Raw genomic sequence first — 14,758 nt, forward strand, 5'->3', positions numbered from 1 at the left:
AGATTTTTTTGTCCTGAGCTTACATGCACACAAATATGTTTTCATCCAGATTTAAAACAACACCTCAAAGCTTTCAAACTAAAACCGGGTCAGCAGACTTTGTTTTAAGGATCAGAGCAGTGTTGAAATGTGCCAGAAGTTATGCACAATGATTTAGTACAGATATGGCCTAATTTTAAGCTTGTTGTTCTCTTTTTTCTTGTACTTAAATGCCCATATTACACTGTGGACATTAGGACAGTGCATATGCATAAACATATGCAAAGCGTCAAACTACTTGTAGGCACGTTCTTCTAAATACTCACCTGAATTTTAAATGTTTAAAAAGTTTTATTACTGATTAATTTAAACATTTTCATTATTTTCAGTCCAGTCCTTGCCCCAGACCATTTTCAGATGATTTTTTAAGCCACTTAACCAATATGAATAATTCAAGAATGAAAAAAGTGCCTAACTCAAGGGCTAAACCAGTGCTACGTCAACACATAACAGACAACTTAGTAAAGAGCTGATTTTTAATTGTATCATTCAGCAGCCTGTGATAAAAAACACAATTTGATAAGCATAAAATTGTATTTCTGCACCAATAAGCTGATTCCAAAACAGCTTTTAGCTGAAAACTTGGTATATCTCAGCAGAGCAAATTGGACAAGTGGAGTGAAAAATAATTAATGACAGCCCTATAAAAGCTATCTACAGCAGATGAGCAGTATCTAAAAGTCATGTCCTGACACAGAAGCTGATAGATCTCTCTGGTCCTTCAGTTTATTCAGCTAGTGTTTGGTTGTTCTCTGAAGCTTCGTGGAGAAATGGTCTCAGTGGAAGGGTAGGTGTGAAGAAGCCATTCTTATGGCAAAGAAACAGGGAGAAAAGGACGAGGTATGCCAAATACACAAGAACTGGACTGGAAATCAGTGGCAACAGGTCCTATTGAGTGATAAATCCAAATTTAGACCTCATTATTGAAGCAGCATGGGATCATCTTGACAATGCATAACAAAATTCAGCAAACATTCAAAGAAGAGCTTTGAATGTCCTTCAGGAAGCCTGGAGAATTTTCCTGAAGAATACTTAAAGAAATGACTTAAAGAAATGACAGGCGCTTCCATTCATTAATGGAAGTTTACTGAGTGGTGACACCTGTTGTTCATGACAAGACTGCAGAGTGTGTAGTGTAACTCAAGTGCCAGTATAAATGGTTCAGAGTCATCAAAGTTTCCACAAAAAAACAACAGCCAATGCAGCAACCATAAACTAGCATTTAAGAATAGGTGTGTGTGTGTGTTCAGCTTTCTGTAGATACTAAAGTCTAAAAATGTCTAAAAGTGACTAAAACCTGTCACTGCAAAAGAAAAAACTGTCGTCTTTTCAAACACTTGAATGCTTCACCAGCTCTGTTTAGCCAAATTATGCTTTCTGTTGTCATCTTAAATTGTTTTCCGCTTTCTTCCCTGTTACGCACAAAAGCAAAACAAGCACACCAGGCCGCAGAAACACTCCAGTAGGGGTACCAGAATAATATCCAGGCCACAGCAGGAGTAGCGGGCCAGGGGCACTCACTCTGTCTTTACTGCATCGTGTTTGACCTTCAGCCTGCAAAGTACCCGCTCCCTCATGTTCACCCTTGGGGACCGACAGCCAAAAATAGACTGCAGTCTGATACATGCAAACATATCACTACTATACACTTGCATGCACACTGTATGTACGTGTATTACATAAACACACATACTCACACTCACTTCACACTTCGAGTCCTGCACCCTACTATCTTTAGTCCCGATGTTTCAGCTGCACTCTGCACAAGGGTTGACTTTCTTTATCCTCATGTGTACATATATACATATATATATATATGTATGTGAGTCATGAGTCACTCTATCAAACACATTGCACTCAAGTGGGACAGAAAGTGTCCACGAGAGGAGTTTCACTTTTCACATACTTAGAGCACTACATCAATGCTATATTGCTAATGCATTGCTAAGAGGGCCAGCCTGGAAAATTTTGCACTAAAGATAAAGTGGTTACTAATAGTGGTTAACATGTTTTGCTGTGCCAACTGGATGGCCCCTTTGTATGAACAAAAACGAAGTTTCAAGAAATTAGAAGCAATGCTCATGTTACCAAGGGTTAAAGCGGGCCATAAAGCTCTGGAACATCATTCTGGCACCTTCAATTAATGAGTAATTAAATCTGATAAGTATTTTAATACATAATGAATATAACGCAAGTTCATTTTTCATGTGCTGCAGCCTGATGTTCCTTCCAGCTGATGTCAGGGAGATACTCAGCAAATTAGAAAGTAATGTCACCCCACGGGTCTGCCTGCACATTCATACACATCCCTTTTCCTTCTCCTTCCCTTCATGCGTTCATGCTGCAGGTATCAATAAAGCTGGGCTACAGAAGAGGAGAAAGCATAAACGTTTCTTTTTTTAAGTGAAGGTTTTTAATTTTCAGAGGTGAATACTACTCAGCTAAATAAATACTTAAATAATGAATTAAACTGTAAATGCAACACTTGGTCACTCGAGTTTATAAGTCTAATGCTCAGTTACTTTTTGGCTTGACTCTGCCCCCATCGATGTCTGACACTAACATCTGCGGAGCTGCTAAATGCTCCGCTATCCTGTTCCACAGCCTGCCACTAGAAGCTAACGTTGACTGTCCATCCGTTTGCTGCTGGGTAGGTACTGCAGTGCTGTGTGGATTTTTCTGGCTTTGTTGCTGAGGACATGTGTTTACTGCAGCTTGAGATGAGAATAATTAGAGAGCTCTGGAGAGCTGAGACAAACTTCAGAGGCATCTCATAATTCACTGTGGGTAGATTAGTATCAGTAGCCGTAAGATTTAACCTGCTGTTAACATAATTATTTGGATACCTAACATGCATAATTCACATTAATCTTATAACAAATTTTGTTTGTCTGCAAGATAAGAACATTTTGTTTGGTGTTGCACTGCAGCTCCTACTTGCTTGATTGCACTGGTTATGGAGTGAGGAGTGCTCAGGCTGACAGCAGCAGAAGCAGCAATGAAAGCTTTGCTCGGTGCTGATTAGGCCTGATATACGCTAGGCACTATGGGGGACAGCTCATGACGGCTCCCCTGACCTTTGCCTTCATAAGCACAGAAACCCATTTGCCTTGTTACTTTGCCCACACACTCCCTCACTCCTTAACACACTTGCTTTCTGTGGGTGCTCTACAGCAGATAATGAATCATTTCAAAATTAGAAGCTGCTCTAAGAGCACATTGCAGAGTGAACACTAAGATGTTCTCTCTGACATTGAAAACTAGGAAATACCAAACTGGATCCTCTGTATGAACAACTGACAAAAAAGTCCTCTTTTGGAATATTTTAAAAACATATTCATTTAAAAAATAAAGGTCACTTGCCTATAGCCTAAAAGATAAGTCTAACATTATAAATGACACATGCAGAATGATAAAGAAAGACCCATTAGGTATTTTAATTGAGACAGATGATATGAGTGCTATGCATGATCATTTAAATCATTAAGTGTAGTAGTGCAGTCCTGTATTAATAATGACTCGTCATTTAAATTAGTAAATGAATAATAAAGCCAAGGATTAGTGGAGACATGAGCTGATCCAGTCAGACCTTAGCTGATCTTCCTAAAAAAACAAAACAAACCAAAAAAAAAAGAAAACCCCAAACACTTTTAAGGCATCTCTCCATTTCCGAAAAATAGTGCAGATAAAAGTGGAAGTGTGCCACTAGGTTTTACTTACTTTTCACTAATGCAGAAGAAAGGAAAAAGGCTTTTACAGTGTGCTAAGAGCTTCTCATAAACATGGAGGTAAATGTTTCTCTCTCTCTGTCTCACTATCCATCTCTCCTCTCTAGAAGAGCACAGTGTGATTACAGCAACAGCCCATCCCTTCTACATGCAGGCCTTTGAGAACAGAAACAGAAGGTAATGTCGGAGCTGGGAGAAAGCCAAGAGCCCAAAGACACAAAAATGTAGGTTGCTATGTTCCTGCTGAATGTTGACAACACATTTAGGTAAGTTTATAGCAGTTAGGCAAATGCTGAAATCTTCCAAATTTAACACGATTTACAGGTTGTGTGTGGTTGTGTGTGTAAAATTGAAAAAATAAAAAAAAGCACAGCTACAAGCTAAAAACAACCTCATAAAAATCCGTGTTCGTGCTCTGAAAATACCACACCCAACCTGTTTTTTATTTCATATCTCTTTGTGCCCTCATTCTGAAGTCTTAAATAAACCTCAAAAAGTTCTATATTTAGCGTAGCTCATTTAATTGAAACATATGGAGAACGCTCTATTGACAGGGTCTCACTGAAGGGTGTGTGGGTGGTATTTCCACTTAAAAGCCAGAGTGTGAATCGTAATGAAGTGAGGAGGCAAAACTAAAAGGAAGGGAAGGGGGTGGACTCGATCGCTAGGAGCAATGGGTGTACGAACAGCAAACTCACAAAGCAGGAGTGATTCATTTAAAGGGATTTGGTGCATGCGCCAGATTTAGCCTCTCTGCTTTGCATTTATATACATAGAGGGGATAAAAAAAGAAGGCTACGAAGAAGCACAGAATGGGGGAGGAGGGAGGTATTTAAAGTAAGTAAGACAGATAAGAAAGTTAACAGGAAAGTTTGTAGATTGTGATCAGGGGATGATGAGCTTGATAGCTTTGGGTGACCAAGAGGATGGACCTCACAGAAAAGAGTCTTGAAGACAGGGAAATGTAACGATGCCAGCTGGACGGATGGAGGGATGACAGCACAGCATAATTGGATTACAGGGCAGAAAATTAAAAGTATTTACTTTGTATCCTCCTCCAGCAAATAGGATCCACTGATAGCACGTATTGCTATTCTGCTGAGCTACGAGAAAGGCATCACTTACAAAAGAGGCCTTAACTGAATATATTCAGTATGCATGCGCGTAGACACGGTTCCTTATAATTGTGTCTGCATCATATGTGTATGTTTTTGCATGAGGTCTGTAATATAAATAATACAATGCATGAGATGATGCCTGAATGTTATGCACAACCACATGGGCCAAGTCTGAGTGTGGCTCATGATTCTGTGCATGTCATGTTGTAATCTGCTGCTCTGCACTCGTGTTCCCTGGCAAACAAACAGCAACATCAGGTGTGCATATGTGCGTGTGCTTTTGCGGCTGAGCAATCAGCAGCGCAGCTTGAGACCGTGACTGGACTTCGACAGACAGGATGACAACTGCGCACGTGTTGCTAGGCTTTAAGTCTTGGACGGGCTGACACACTGAGCGAGATGACTCAAACGCACAAACACCCAGTCACGCAAAACAAAGACACGGCCCAGAAAGTGCGTTTTGCAGCAGCTCACCCTGTGCAAGTCCTGCTCGAACACAGCTTCGTGGACGCTGCACGCAAAGAGCGCTGTGGGAAGGTCGCTCAGATCCATCATCTCCTCCGCCATGCCGTCTTGATCACTCTCTCCAAATATCATGTCCTCTTCCTCCTCATCATCCTCCTCGGGATCACTGCTGTAGGCCTCTGAGCCATTGCTCCATGCCTTGGAGCTCTCTTGCAGCATTTTGAAGGCTTTTAGGCGGCTGCTGACAGAGGGGTGGAAATGACAGAGGATGGGGACTGGGAACAGGGTGGGTTTGGGGGTTGGAATTTGGAAGATAAGTTGGTGATGCTGGATGAATGTGTGTGTAAAAGTTGGCTTAGTGTGAGGTGACAGTGAGATGCGGGTGTTTAACTAGGTCTTAGTGGTAGGATGGAAAGGGAGAGTAAGATTAAGAAAAGCAAAATAAACACGATAAATTAAAGAAAAAGGTTTGGATCCTATTTGTAGGTCATATTTTCTCCCAGTTCAATTATTCCATTTCCTCCCAGCAAGATTATTAGTTAACTAAGACTAAACTTAAAACTAAGATGTGAAAATCATGTTACTTGAAGAAAATTAAAACTACTGAAAATATTTGTAAACTTGGAAAAAATAACTTAAATAAAATAAAAATAGAGAGGAAATATCCTCAGCTTTAGGATCTGTTAGTTTAATACAATGTTATTACAGAATTCCTCATTGTTTTGTGTTTTTATTCTAACACTTGTACTGACTTCCCTAAATCTTGAATAAGACATATTCCCTTGTATAATAATTAGACAGCAATAATAATTAAAAGATAATTAAACTCTTTTAATAATTAAAATAATTAAAAGACTCAAACTAACACTGAAACTAATAAAAACTAATCTAAAACTAAACTGAAATAAGAAAATCCACTCATGAAACTAACTGAAGACAAATTGAAATAAAAACAAAAACTAATTAGGAAAACTATGATAACTCTGCCTTCGATTCAAATTTTATTACCAAATATTTTAAAGATGATGCTGACTTTATTTGACCCCAATTACAAAATAATCTCTTCACTCATAGAAAAAGAGAAAGATGAGGCATAAAATATTTATTTAACCATCACTAACTGTGAAGAAGCCCTCAAAAAAAGAGAAAATTATAAATGATTGTTTAATTTTCAAAAAAGATACATATAAATTACTTGTGGTTGACTTACAGTTTTCCACTTATTTTATATGAAAAATTAAATAATTAGAAAGAAAAGAAATGGATAGGTGGATGGTTAGCACCGCCAACACTGCACTGAGGTAAGAGTGCCATCTAGTGGCATAAATATACACATACACCACAAGATGACACTTCCTGTGAATATATTAAGTACAATAAAACGCCAACATCTAAAAAAGAAAAAAAGAGCCAACTGTCAGGTATTTAAAATAACACCGACGAGGAAGTTTGTTTCAATATAACTTCCTTGTAGCAAGACAGGGATGGTGAAAACGACGGCAGCGCACCGGCAACATCGCCTCCCTGTTGTTTAAGAGGATCGTGACATCAAAATTTGCGTTGCGTGTACGCAGAGGAAACCCCTGGATATTACGTAAAGCTCGTGCAATAAATAAATAAATAAATACGATTCTGGCGTTAAAGCACTTTGCTATCGATACCAAATGTTGTTTTTAAGCTTCAACAAATTTTAATTTTTACACAAAAGTTAGCACACAAACAGACGCGCGCGGAGGATGAAGTTACTCTTTTATTTTTTTCCCTCTGTAATCGCGTCCCATGCGAATATTTCCACTCACCTCCCTACTGTCAGCGAAAGCGACCGAAACAACCCATTGCAAGCGCACTTACATCAGGATTTTTCCGGTGACTTTGTTAAACGCAGCAAATAGAAGCTGTTCGTGTTTATTTTGAGGCTGTTGACGGAAGCGTGGGTGTTTGTTATTACTGGATTATTTCACTCCGATGCAGCCTACTTCCACCGTCGGGATCCGCAGGTGGGGCCAATCAAATATGCGCGTATGCTCGCAGCGACCAATCAGCGTGCTGAAAGGGGAGGACGCTGCAGCAGCTTCATGATTGGTGGCGGCCAAGCAGCAAAGATGCACAAAATCCGCTGCTGTATGGGGTCAGAAGGATTTCTCAGAGTCATATCAGTCAGTAAGGATCGCTTTGCTATCTTCTGCATGAGTTAGCTGAATATGTACACATTTCTGTGTTTCTAGAATAAATTGCAGTTATTTTTCCTCTATCTACCTGTTGCTCAGTCAAAATAAGGTACCTAAGCTTTGTGTCTTTTAACTAGTGAAATGTAGTTCTGAAGATTTTACAACGGTTATCAATTCAAAAGCTAATTGCATGCTATAATACGATAATATTGGTGTTTTTGTGGCTCCAGGACAAAGTCAAATAGAGGGATTGATATACATTATATCAGGGATGTCTAACACATTTTACATTGTGGAACATGTGCAGTCAATTTTGAGCTTAACAGCCAGACCAGTGAAAACCCCCCTGTCAGTGCAAAGAAGTTTAATCACACATTTAGCCCCTGAAATATTTTAATATAAGAAAAAGAAATGCAATTTTCAACAATACATCTCAGGTTTTCTTCATGATGTAGAAATGATGCTTTGACTTTAAATTGCAATAAATAAGTAAAAGTTCTGTTAGACTGCCCTGCAATTATAAAACAGAAAATGCTTGCCAATTGAAAGCATGTCCTATTTTTATGGTTATTTTCATGGTTAACCCATTGCAAAAATCTTAAATTTCTTTCTGTCATTTAATTGTTTATCTTTTACTTTGTTGTAGTATGAGTGGCCATGGGGCAGTTAGAAAAGCCATGAAAATGCAGTTAAAAATCAAAACTTGATCCCTTCCTTTACATTTTCCAAAGTCTTTGGTGGACTTTGGAAAATACTGAACACAGTTGGCTGATTCTGGCCTTATGTTTGACACCTCTGCAGGCTTTAAAATGGAGTTGGTCCCCCCTTTGCAGCTACAGAAGGTTCCTGCGTCTGTGACTGTGTGATTTTTTGCCCATTTATTCAGAAGAGCATTTGTGAAGTCAGTAACTGATGTTGGATGTGAGTTCCTTGCTCATAATCTTTGTTTTCGTTTAAGATTTTTGATCGGGTTTAGACCAGGGTTTTATGTGAACCACTCAAGTTCTTCTGCACCAAACTTAAATGCTGGAACAGAAATCGGCCTCCTCCAAACTTTTCTGACAAAGCTGGGACAATATAACTGTACAAAATGTTTTGGTAAGCTGAAATACTGGAACCAAGCCAGCCCCACAAAAACAGCCCTGTAGTACAATTGATCCTCCACCAAACTTTACATCTGGCAGCTAGGTAAGATCCTCATTCCAAACCCAAACTCATCCATCACACTGCCAGACGGAGAAGCATGATTTGTGACTCTACAGAACAACAGATCTTGTTTCTACTGCTCCAGAGTCCAGTAGTGGCATGTTTCGCACAACTCAATATGACACTTGATGATGTAAGGTTTGCCTGCAACTGCTCTTCTATGGAAACCCATGCTCTGAAACTCCTGGCACAGTTTTTGTGTTGATGTTAATGCCAAAAGACGATTGGAACTCTTCCATTAATGAGTCAACTGAATGCTGGCAACTTTTAGACACTGTGACTTTATGTGCTGTCATTCCTAAACACTTCGATAGTGTGGTAATACCACTTAGAGTTGATAGTTGAATATCTAGGAAGGACGAAATTTCACAATCTGACTTCTTGCAATAGGGGCCTGCTATTACAGTAGGGTGTTAACGTTGAAGAGTTAAATCAAATGTAATTTTAAAACCACTAATGTGAAGAGTTGCAATTTAGCCAACAAAGAGCTGAAAATGTATCAGAAAACCCATAAAGCACAACTCTGACCAAACAAAAGCTGCATTACGTTAACTTTATGAGACAAGATTACACATCACTGTATATTTTACAAAGACAAAAATCTGCCGTTTATATTACCAGTGCTGTTTTTCAACAGTATCCCAGTTTCATTAGAAGATAGCATTAATTATCACCACAATAACCACATACTGAACACAGTGTTAAAGCAACAAGCCCTCGGGTAGCTGTTCTAATAACACTGATGAGATGCAGTGACCCATGTGCAGATGGCAAGTGTCTGAAAGTGCCACTTATGCAACAATCACTTCATGTAATGATAAAATTGCATTTGAAAGACACTGCAGAAAAGAAAATTTGGTTTGAGTAACACTAACTACATTTTTTATATCTAGATTTGGGTGTTCTCAAAAACTCCCATGTGTTGAAAAGGGACAACCAAAAGTTACAAGTTCAATTTACAATGTGCATTGTTTTAGATGGACAGCTTCATTTTTTATATACTCTGTTATTACACCTATTTTACTTATTACCTATTTTACTTATCAATTTTAAGATGCTATTTTTTCAAATCCCCCAATATGAAATTACTCCAACTGTACTTCTGATTAAGACAGTCCCTGACAGATTACCCTCACCTTTTATCAACAGATGTTCTACAGAATTTGTAGCTACTATCTATGCAATAAATGATCCAGTTCAGAACCAAATTTCAAGGCACGTTCAAAACTTTTAAGATAAGATTAATAAATACATCATAATAAATTAAGACAACTGCAACCCAGTGTTTGGTCACATTAAGAAACGAAACAGTGCAGTGCAATCCCAGGATTAAGAGAAGGCAGAAAACTGCATGGAAGACAGTTGGAGGGAAACATTTAAAGCCAAAATATAATTTGACAAGTCTGAGAAGCTATATTATAACCAGCCATGATTTGAGTCCTCCATGGAAGAACAGATCATTGTATGGCCCCATTAATAAGTGAATGGGAACAAAATTGCTAACTATTTGTGGAGTGCTCACTGGAGGTATCCGAGATGACATCAAGTATAAGGTAGGCAGCTTCGAGGCGCAACACTGTCTCTGTTTCTCAAGTGAAGTTTGCAAACCCATCAAATAGTCTTTGGGTTTCTTCTGTTCATTTCTGTAATGAATACAGCGGACATCTTTTCAAAAACGAAAGCTTTCCAAGGATGTGCACAGGAGTGTCAGGCCAGAGTTGGCTTTTTGTAGCTACTTGAATGTTATTCATTGTTGAATGGAGGACTTGGGAATCAGGAGATGCACTAATGTTTAATCTCTCTTAATGCCAGGATGGCCTTGTGATGCATCACTGGATCTAGGTCCGAGCGGTGGCGTTTCCAGGTGGACTGGGAGAGGAGCAGGAGTCACTCCATTGTTGTTGACAAGAGTCCCATAGGAGAAGGAACCACTGTAGTCCGGCTGAATGACTAGGCCTTTGTCGTGGATCGTCGGGACACCTGATAATGGAACGGACAGGCAAAGGTTCTTAACACAACTTCAGCAGAGCTAAAATGCCAGAGCAAGCCTACGTAGCTTGAAATCTCAAAAGACACAATTTATGGTGTTTATGTTAAAATTTATACAAACCATTGTTCATATTCAAGGTGACGCATGGCTCAAATATCCTTGCCTTTTTCTTGGTTTTGGTGATAAGAAACACTCCAAGGAAGCAAACTGCAGATCTGTACAAAGCACAAAACAAACATTTACATTTATTAATTTTTTTTAAATACAAAGTTTTACTGCTTTTCATAGTATTTCAAAGAGATACTGTATAACACATTTCTGCCAAGCATGTTTTTTATTGTGTTTATTAGTATAAAAACAAACAAACACACAAAAAAAACTGGTGATATTAGGACATGTGGCCCTGTCCTAATCAAGTGTCCTAATAAGCCTAAAAACAGCATGCACAACAGCGAGTGCCTGAAACCAAAGCAGTCAGAAGTCTAATTTTTTTTAAAAAAGAAAAAAAAGAAAAGAAATGCTGCTTATGATAAATGATTACTCACCCCAACAAAAACATGCAGATGTGAAGAATGTCTTCTTTGTTAAACTCTAAGTAAAACACAGCTCCTGAAAACCAGAAAACAGCAAATCTCTAATGACTTTGACATTGTGACTCTAAAAGGCGTGTAGCAGAAATAAAGCAGGTATGGGCTGCAGATGATCTATTAGACACGCAAAGAGTTGTGCACACAAGTTAATCCGACTGAAAACAATGGAGAAACCAGCAACAAAGAAGGACATGACTCACCAGCCAACACGGCAAAGATGGTGGAGAAAATGTAGTTGACACTCGCGACGAGAGAGGAGTCATGCAGCTTACAAGCTTGGGAGAGAAATCTAGGACGACGGTAACAAACAAAAACAGTGGTGTATTAATTATGCTCATCTACTGCGTCCAATTAAAACCAATTTTTAAAAAAACAAACAAACAAACAAAAAAAAGCAATCAAGTGATGCAAGTTCACCCTGCTTGGAAGATCGCTGACGCCACCATGCACACAAACATGACGCTGAAGATCGGGTAGTTAAGCTGCATGGTGCCTTCGATGGTGAGAACCAACATGCCTGACACAGCCTTCACTGTCAAGACCGTAACTGAGCCTGTGTGCCAAAAGTACACAAAGTAGGTAAGCAAATAAAGGCGACAAGGAACGACAGCTTTGGTTCCATTTAAAAACATGAAATGTGATAATGTATCCTAACAAACATGATAGCAGCTTGGTCGGAAATTGATTGCTTCAATGCAGGACACTCACCCAGCAGTGCCACCAGTAGCAGAATAATAACGAGGTAGTTAGCTTTGCGCCGTTTGTAGAAGTATAAAAGCAGGCAGAATGTGATAATCTCCAGGAGCTGTCAGTTAGGATAAAAACAAGAATAAACACCAAATTAATGCCATATGGAGAAAAAACAATACATGAAACACAGGAAGGTCCAATAATAGCACAATTAGTCTTACAGACAGAGACAAATGTGTATGCGGAGTACCAACAAGGATAAAAAGAGCTGGTCATTTTTCTGCGTTTAGTGCAAGGTTGTGGATTATAATGATTGCGTAAAGGGAAGACCGAATTAAAAAAGGAACAGAAGGTAAAACAGCCTTGCATTAGGTGCCAATTTAATGGAGCTTGTTGGCTCATTTATTCTTACCAGTTTTCCAAACTACAGCCTCAACATTAATGACAACACTGTGGTCATCTGTATGTTTGAGCTACCTTTAAGAGATTTGCTTTAACACAACATACAACAGACATGACATATACTGGGCTATTTAAAAGTGTCACTGTTTCACCTGTCAGGCTCTATATTAGCTTTTATCTATTGTTATATTGTTAAACTAAGAACATCTTATCTACAGACAGGAACCATTTGAAAACTGTCTATCTATAAGAGATATCTTACCAAATACAGGAGAACAGGCCATCCAACAAGGTGCTTCACAATGTTAGCTGCTATAAGTTTTTCATGAGAGTTCGGTCCAAATGATACAAGGAGGTATGCCCCTCCAATAACAAAGATGTAGCCCAGGAAGACGAGGCCGAACTGCTCTGAAATATCACAAAGTGAAAATCAGCAAACTCAGAATTAAAGATCTTATTTACTGTGTACTGGACAAACTCTTTGGCTTTATAATTTCAGTCAGTAGAGCAGCAAGAAATTAGCATACAATGTCACAATTTCAGTTCACATGCATATTCTGAACTTACTTGCGAAGTCCTTCGGTTTCAGTCTCTCACGCAGGAAAATGAAGCCCAAAATTGAGCTAGCTGGAAAGCAATTTCAAAGGGAACAATCTGAAGTTTTAATTCAAGCTCTTCTTTTAATTTGTTGTATTTTTTTAAACAACATATTGGTTAAGGTTGGAATATCTATCTGTAAAATACAATACATATATCTGAAAGTGGAGTAAATACTTACTCAGGACTGAGACGGCATTGAGAGGGGCTACAATAGCAAGAGGGGCAAACGCATAAGAGACAAAGTTTGCTAGCTCCCCGAGACAGGTGAATACAAAACCCGACCACCAGGTTTTAGTGCGATAGAAGGCACGATGGTCCTTTGTTCCTGCTAACTTCACATGGCTGTATTTCTGCAAACAAAAAAAAAACATGCAGGTAAAACACAGCTGTGACAGAGCGTAAGCAGCAGTACACGGTGCAAAGCAAACATAAACAAGGCCTAAATCAAACTATAAAAGAGAACATTTAAATAAGAGATGACAGCAGATATCATTTATTCCACATAATTTTAAAATCCTGCAATGACCTAGCTTTACCTAGAAGCTAGAGGACTTGACTGACAAAGGGCAGAGACAACATTGATAACACTGTGTATCAACTTAAAGACATGAATGTTTTTTCATAGAGAAGAAGGAGCCATGTACCTGAATGGTTAAAGAAATGCTGACAAGCACATTTCCAAAAATTGCAAGTAAAGTCCCGATGAGGTTGTCCTAAAAAGAAAGGGGAAAACATTTATTAAAATTCACATAATCGATAAAAGTTAAATAAACACAGTTCAAAACTATCTTTTTACACCACAAGACAAAAAGAAAGAAAGGGAAGTTAACTTTTTTATGGCATAACTCCTTGTGAACATTCAAATATATAACGCAGAGTGATTAAAGCGGATGCGTTGGCAGCTTTGTCTACAACAAATGCACAACGTGTCCGTCTAGTCAGATAAAACGAGACTTTGAATGAATCTAGATAAAACATACAAAGCAGAAGGCCAAGACGTAGAAGTTGGACTTTAACCTAGACCAGATGAACAATACTGGTGCTAAAAGCCACTCGTAGCACTACAACAAAGAAATAAGACGAACAGGGATGGGGGGATGCCAATTACGCCCTGCCACCACTGTTATAAAACAATAACAGGAAACACTGACTTTGTAGCTCAACTTTTGTTACAACCTGAATTTTTAAAACCATGAAAACAGCGCTTTTGTATGCGTTTAGACACCCGCTACTAAAGTAAAGAGGTAAACATACAATATTAATAGTCGATTAAACATTAAAGTACTGTTTTTAAACTAAGCGTCTCACCGTGTAGGACCCTACTTCGATTCCGTTGTCGTCCATTTCTGTTACATACACACGCGTCCTCGGAAAAGTACCGGATATTTCACCTTGTCCGGTTGCTTCTGATTTGACGTAAAGTATCTATCGCTCATTTTTGTGCGTGTCCATTTTTCTGTTTTTAGCGCTACACTCAGAAAGACACCATCTTTGAGACGAGGAGCATCTCACTTCCGGATTGAATTCACCTGTTTAGTGACGCAAGCCAGTCATGTGACCGCGCACGCTCGCAGTTTTTGTTAACAAGCTAGACGAGGGTGTAGCCGGTTTAAGGCGTGTCTGATTCTTATTGTATGCAGTGACTTCTAAGTTTGTTTGTTTTTTTTGTTATTCTTACTGCTCACTTTTTTTTTAATGGCTTCTCTTATTATTTACTGTAGTTTAGCAGTCAGATAGCAGTACCGCATGCGAACACTAGGGT

At 38.8% G+C, this 14,758-nt stretch overlaps 2 protein-coding genes across 3 annotated transcripts in view; both read right to left on the reverse strand.

Moving 5' to 3' along the window:
* Nucleotides 1-7,342, reverse strand: part of rcan3 (regulator of calcineurin 3) — a 43,001-nt gene extending 35,659 nt beyond the window's left edge. Inside the window, exons 1-2 of one of the 2 annotated variants that reach the window (XM_005477147.4) lie at nucleotides 7,150-7,298; nucleotides 5,360-5,625 (exon numbers count right to left, since the gene is read on the reverse strand). In XM_005477147.4, the coding sequence (XP_005477204.1) occupies nucleotides 5,360-5,569 (210 nt within the window). In that variant the 5' untranslated portion in view covers nucleotides 5,570-5,625; nucleotides 7,150-7,298. Of the gene's footprint in view, nucleotides 1-5,359; nucleotides 5,626-7,149 lie in introns of both variants that reach the window. The other variant, XM_005477148.4, reaches the window with a different exon arrangement.
* Nucleotides 7,343-9,262: 1,920 nt separating this feature from the next.
* nipal3 (NIPA like domain containing 3) lies at nucleotides 9,263-14,547 on the reverse strand. The gene is made up of 11 exons (XM_005477153.3): nucleotides 14,305-14,547; nucleotides 13,641-13,709; nucleotides 13,175-13,346; nucleotides 12,964-13,023; nucleotides 12,659-12,804; nucleotides 12,013-12,109; nucleotides 11,722-11,857; nucleotides 11,505-11,593; nucleotides 11,260-11,323; nucleotides 10,835-10,929; nucleotides 9,263-10,704 (listed from the first exon to the last, which is right to left on the reverse strand). Exons 1-11 carry the CDS (start codon nucleotides 14,338-14,340, stop codon nucleotides 10,517-10,519), a joined length of 1,152 nt encoding a protein of 383 aa, XP_005477210.1. The 5' UTR covers nucleotides 14,341-14,547; the 3' UTR covers nucleotides 9,263-10,516.
* Nucleotides 14,548-14,758: the final 211 nt, after the last annotated feature.

The sequence above is a fragment of the Oreochromis niloticus genome, linkage group LG19 (genome assembly GCF_001858045.2).
Source record: "Oreochromis niloticus isolate F11D_XX linkage group LG19, O_niloticus_UMD_NMBU, whole genome shotgun sequence".
NCBI lineage: Eukaryota > Metazoa > Chordata > Actinopteri > Cichliformes > Cichlidae > Oreochromis > Oreochromis niloticus.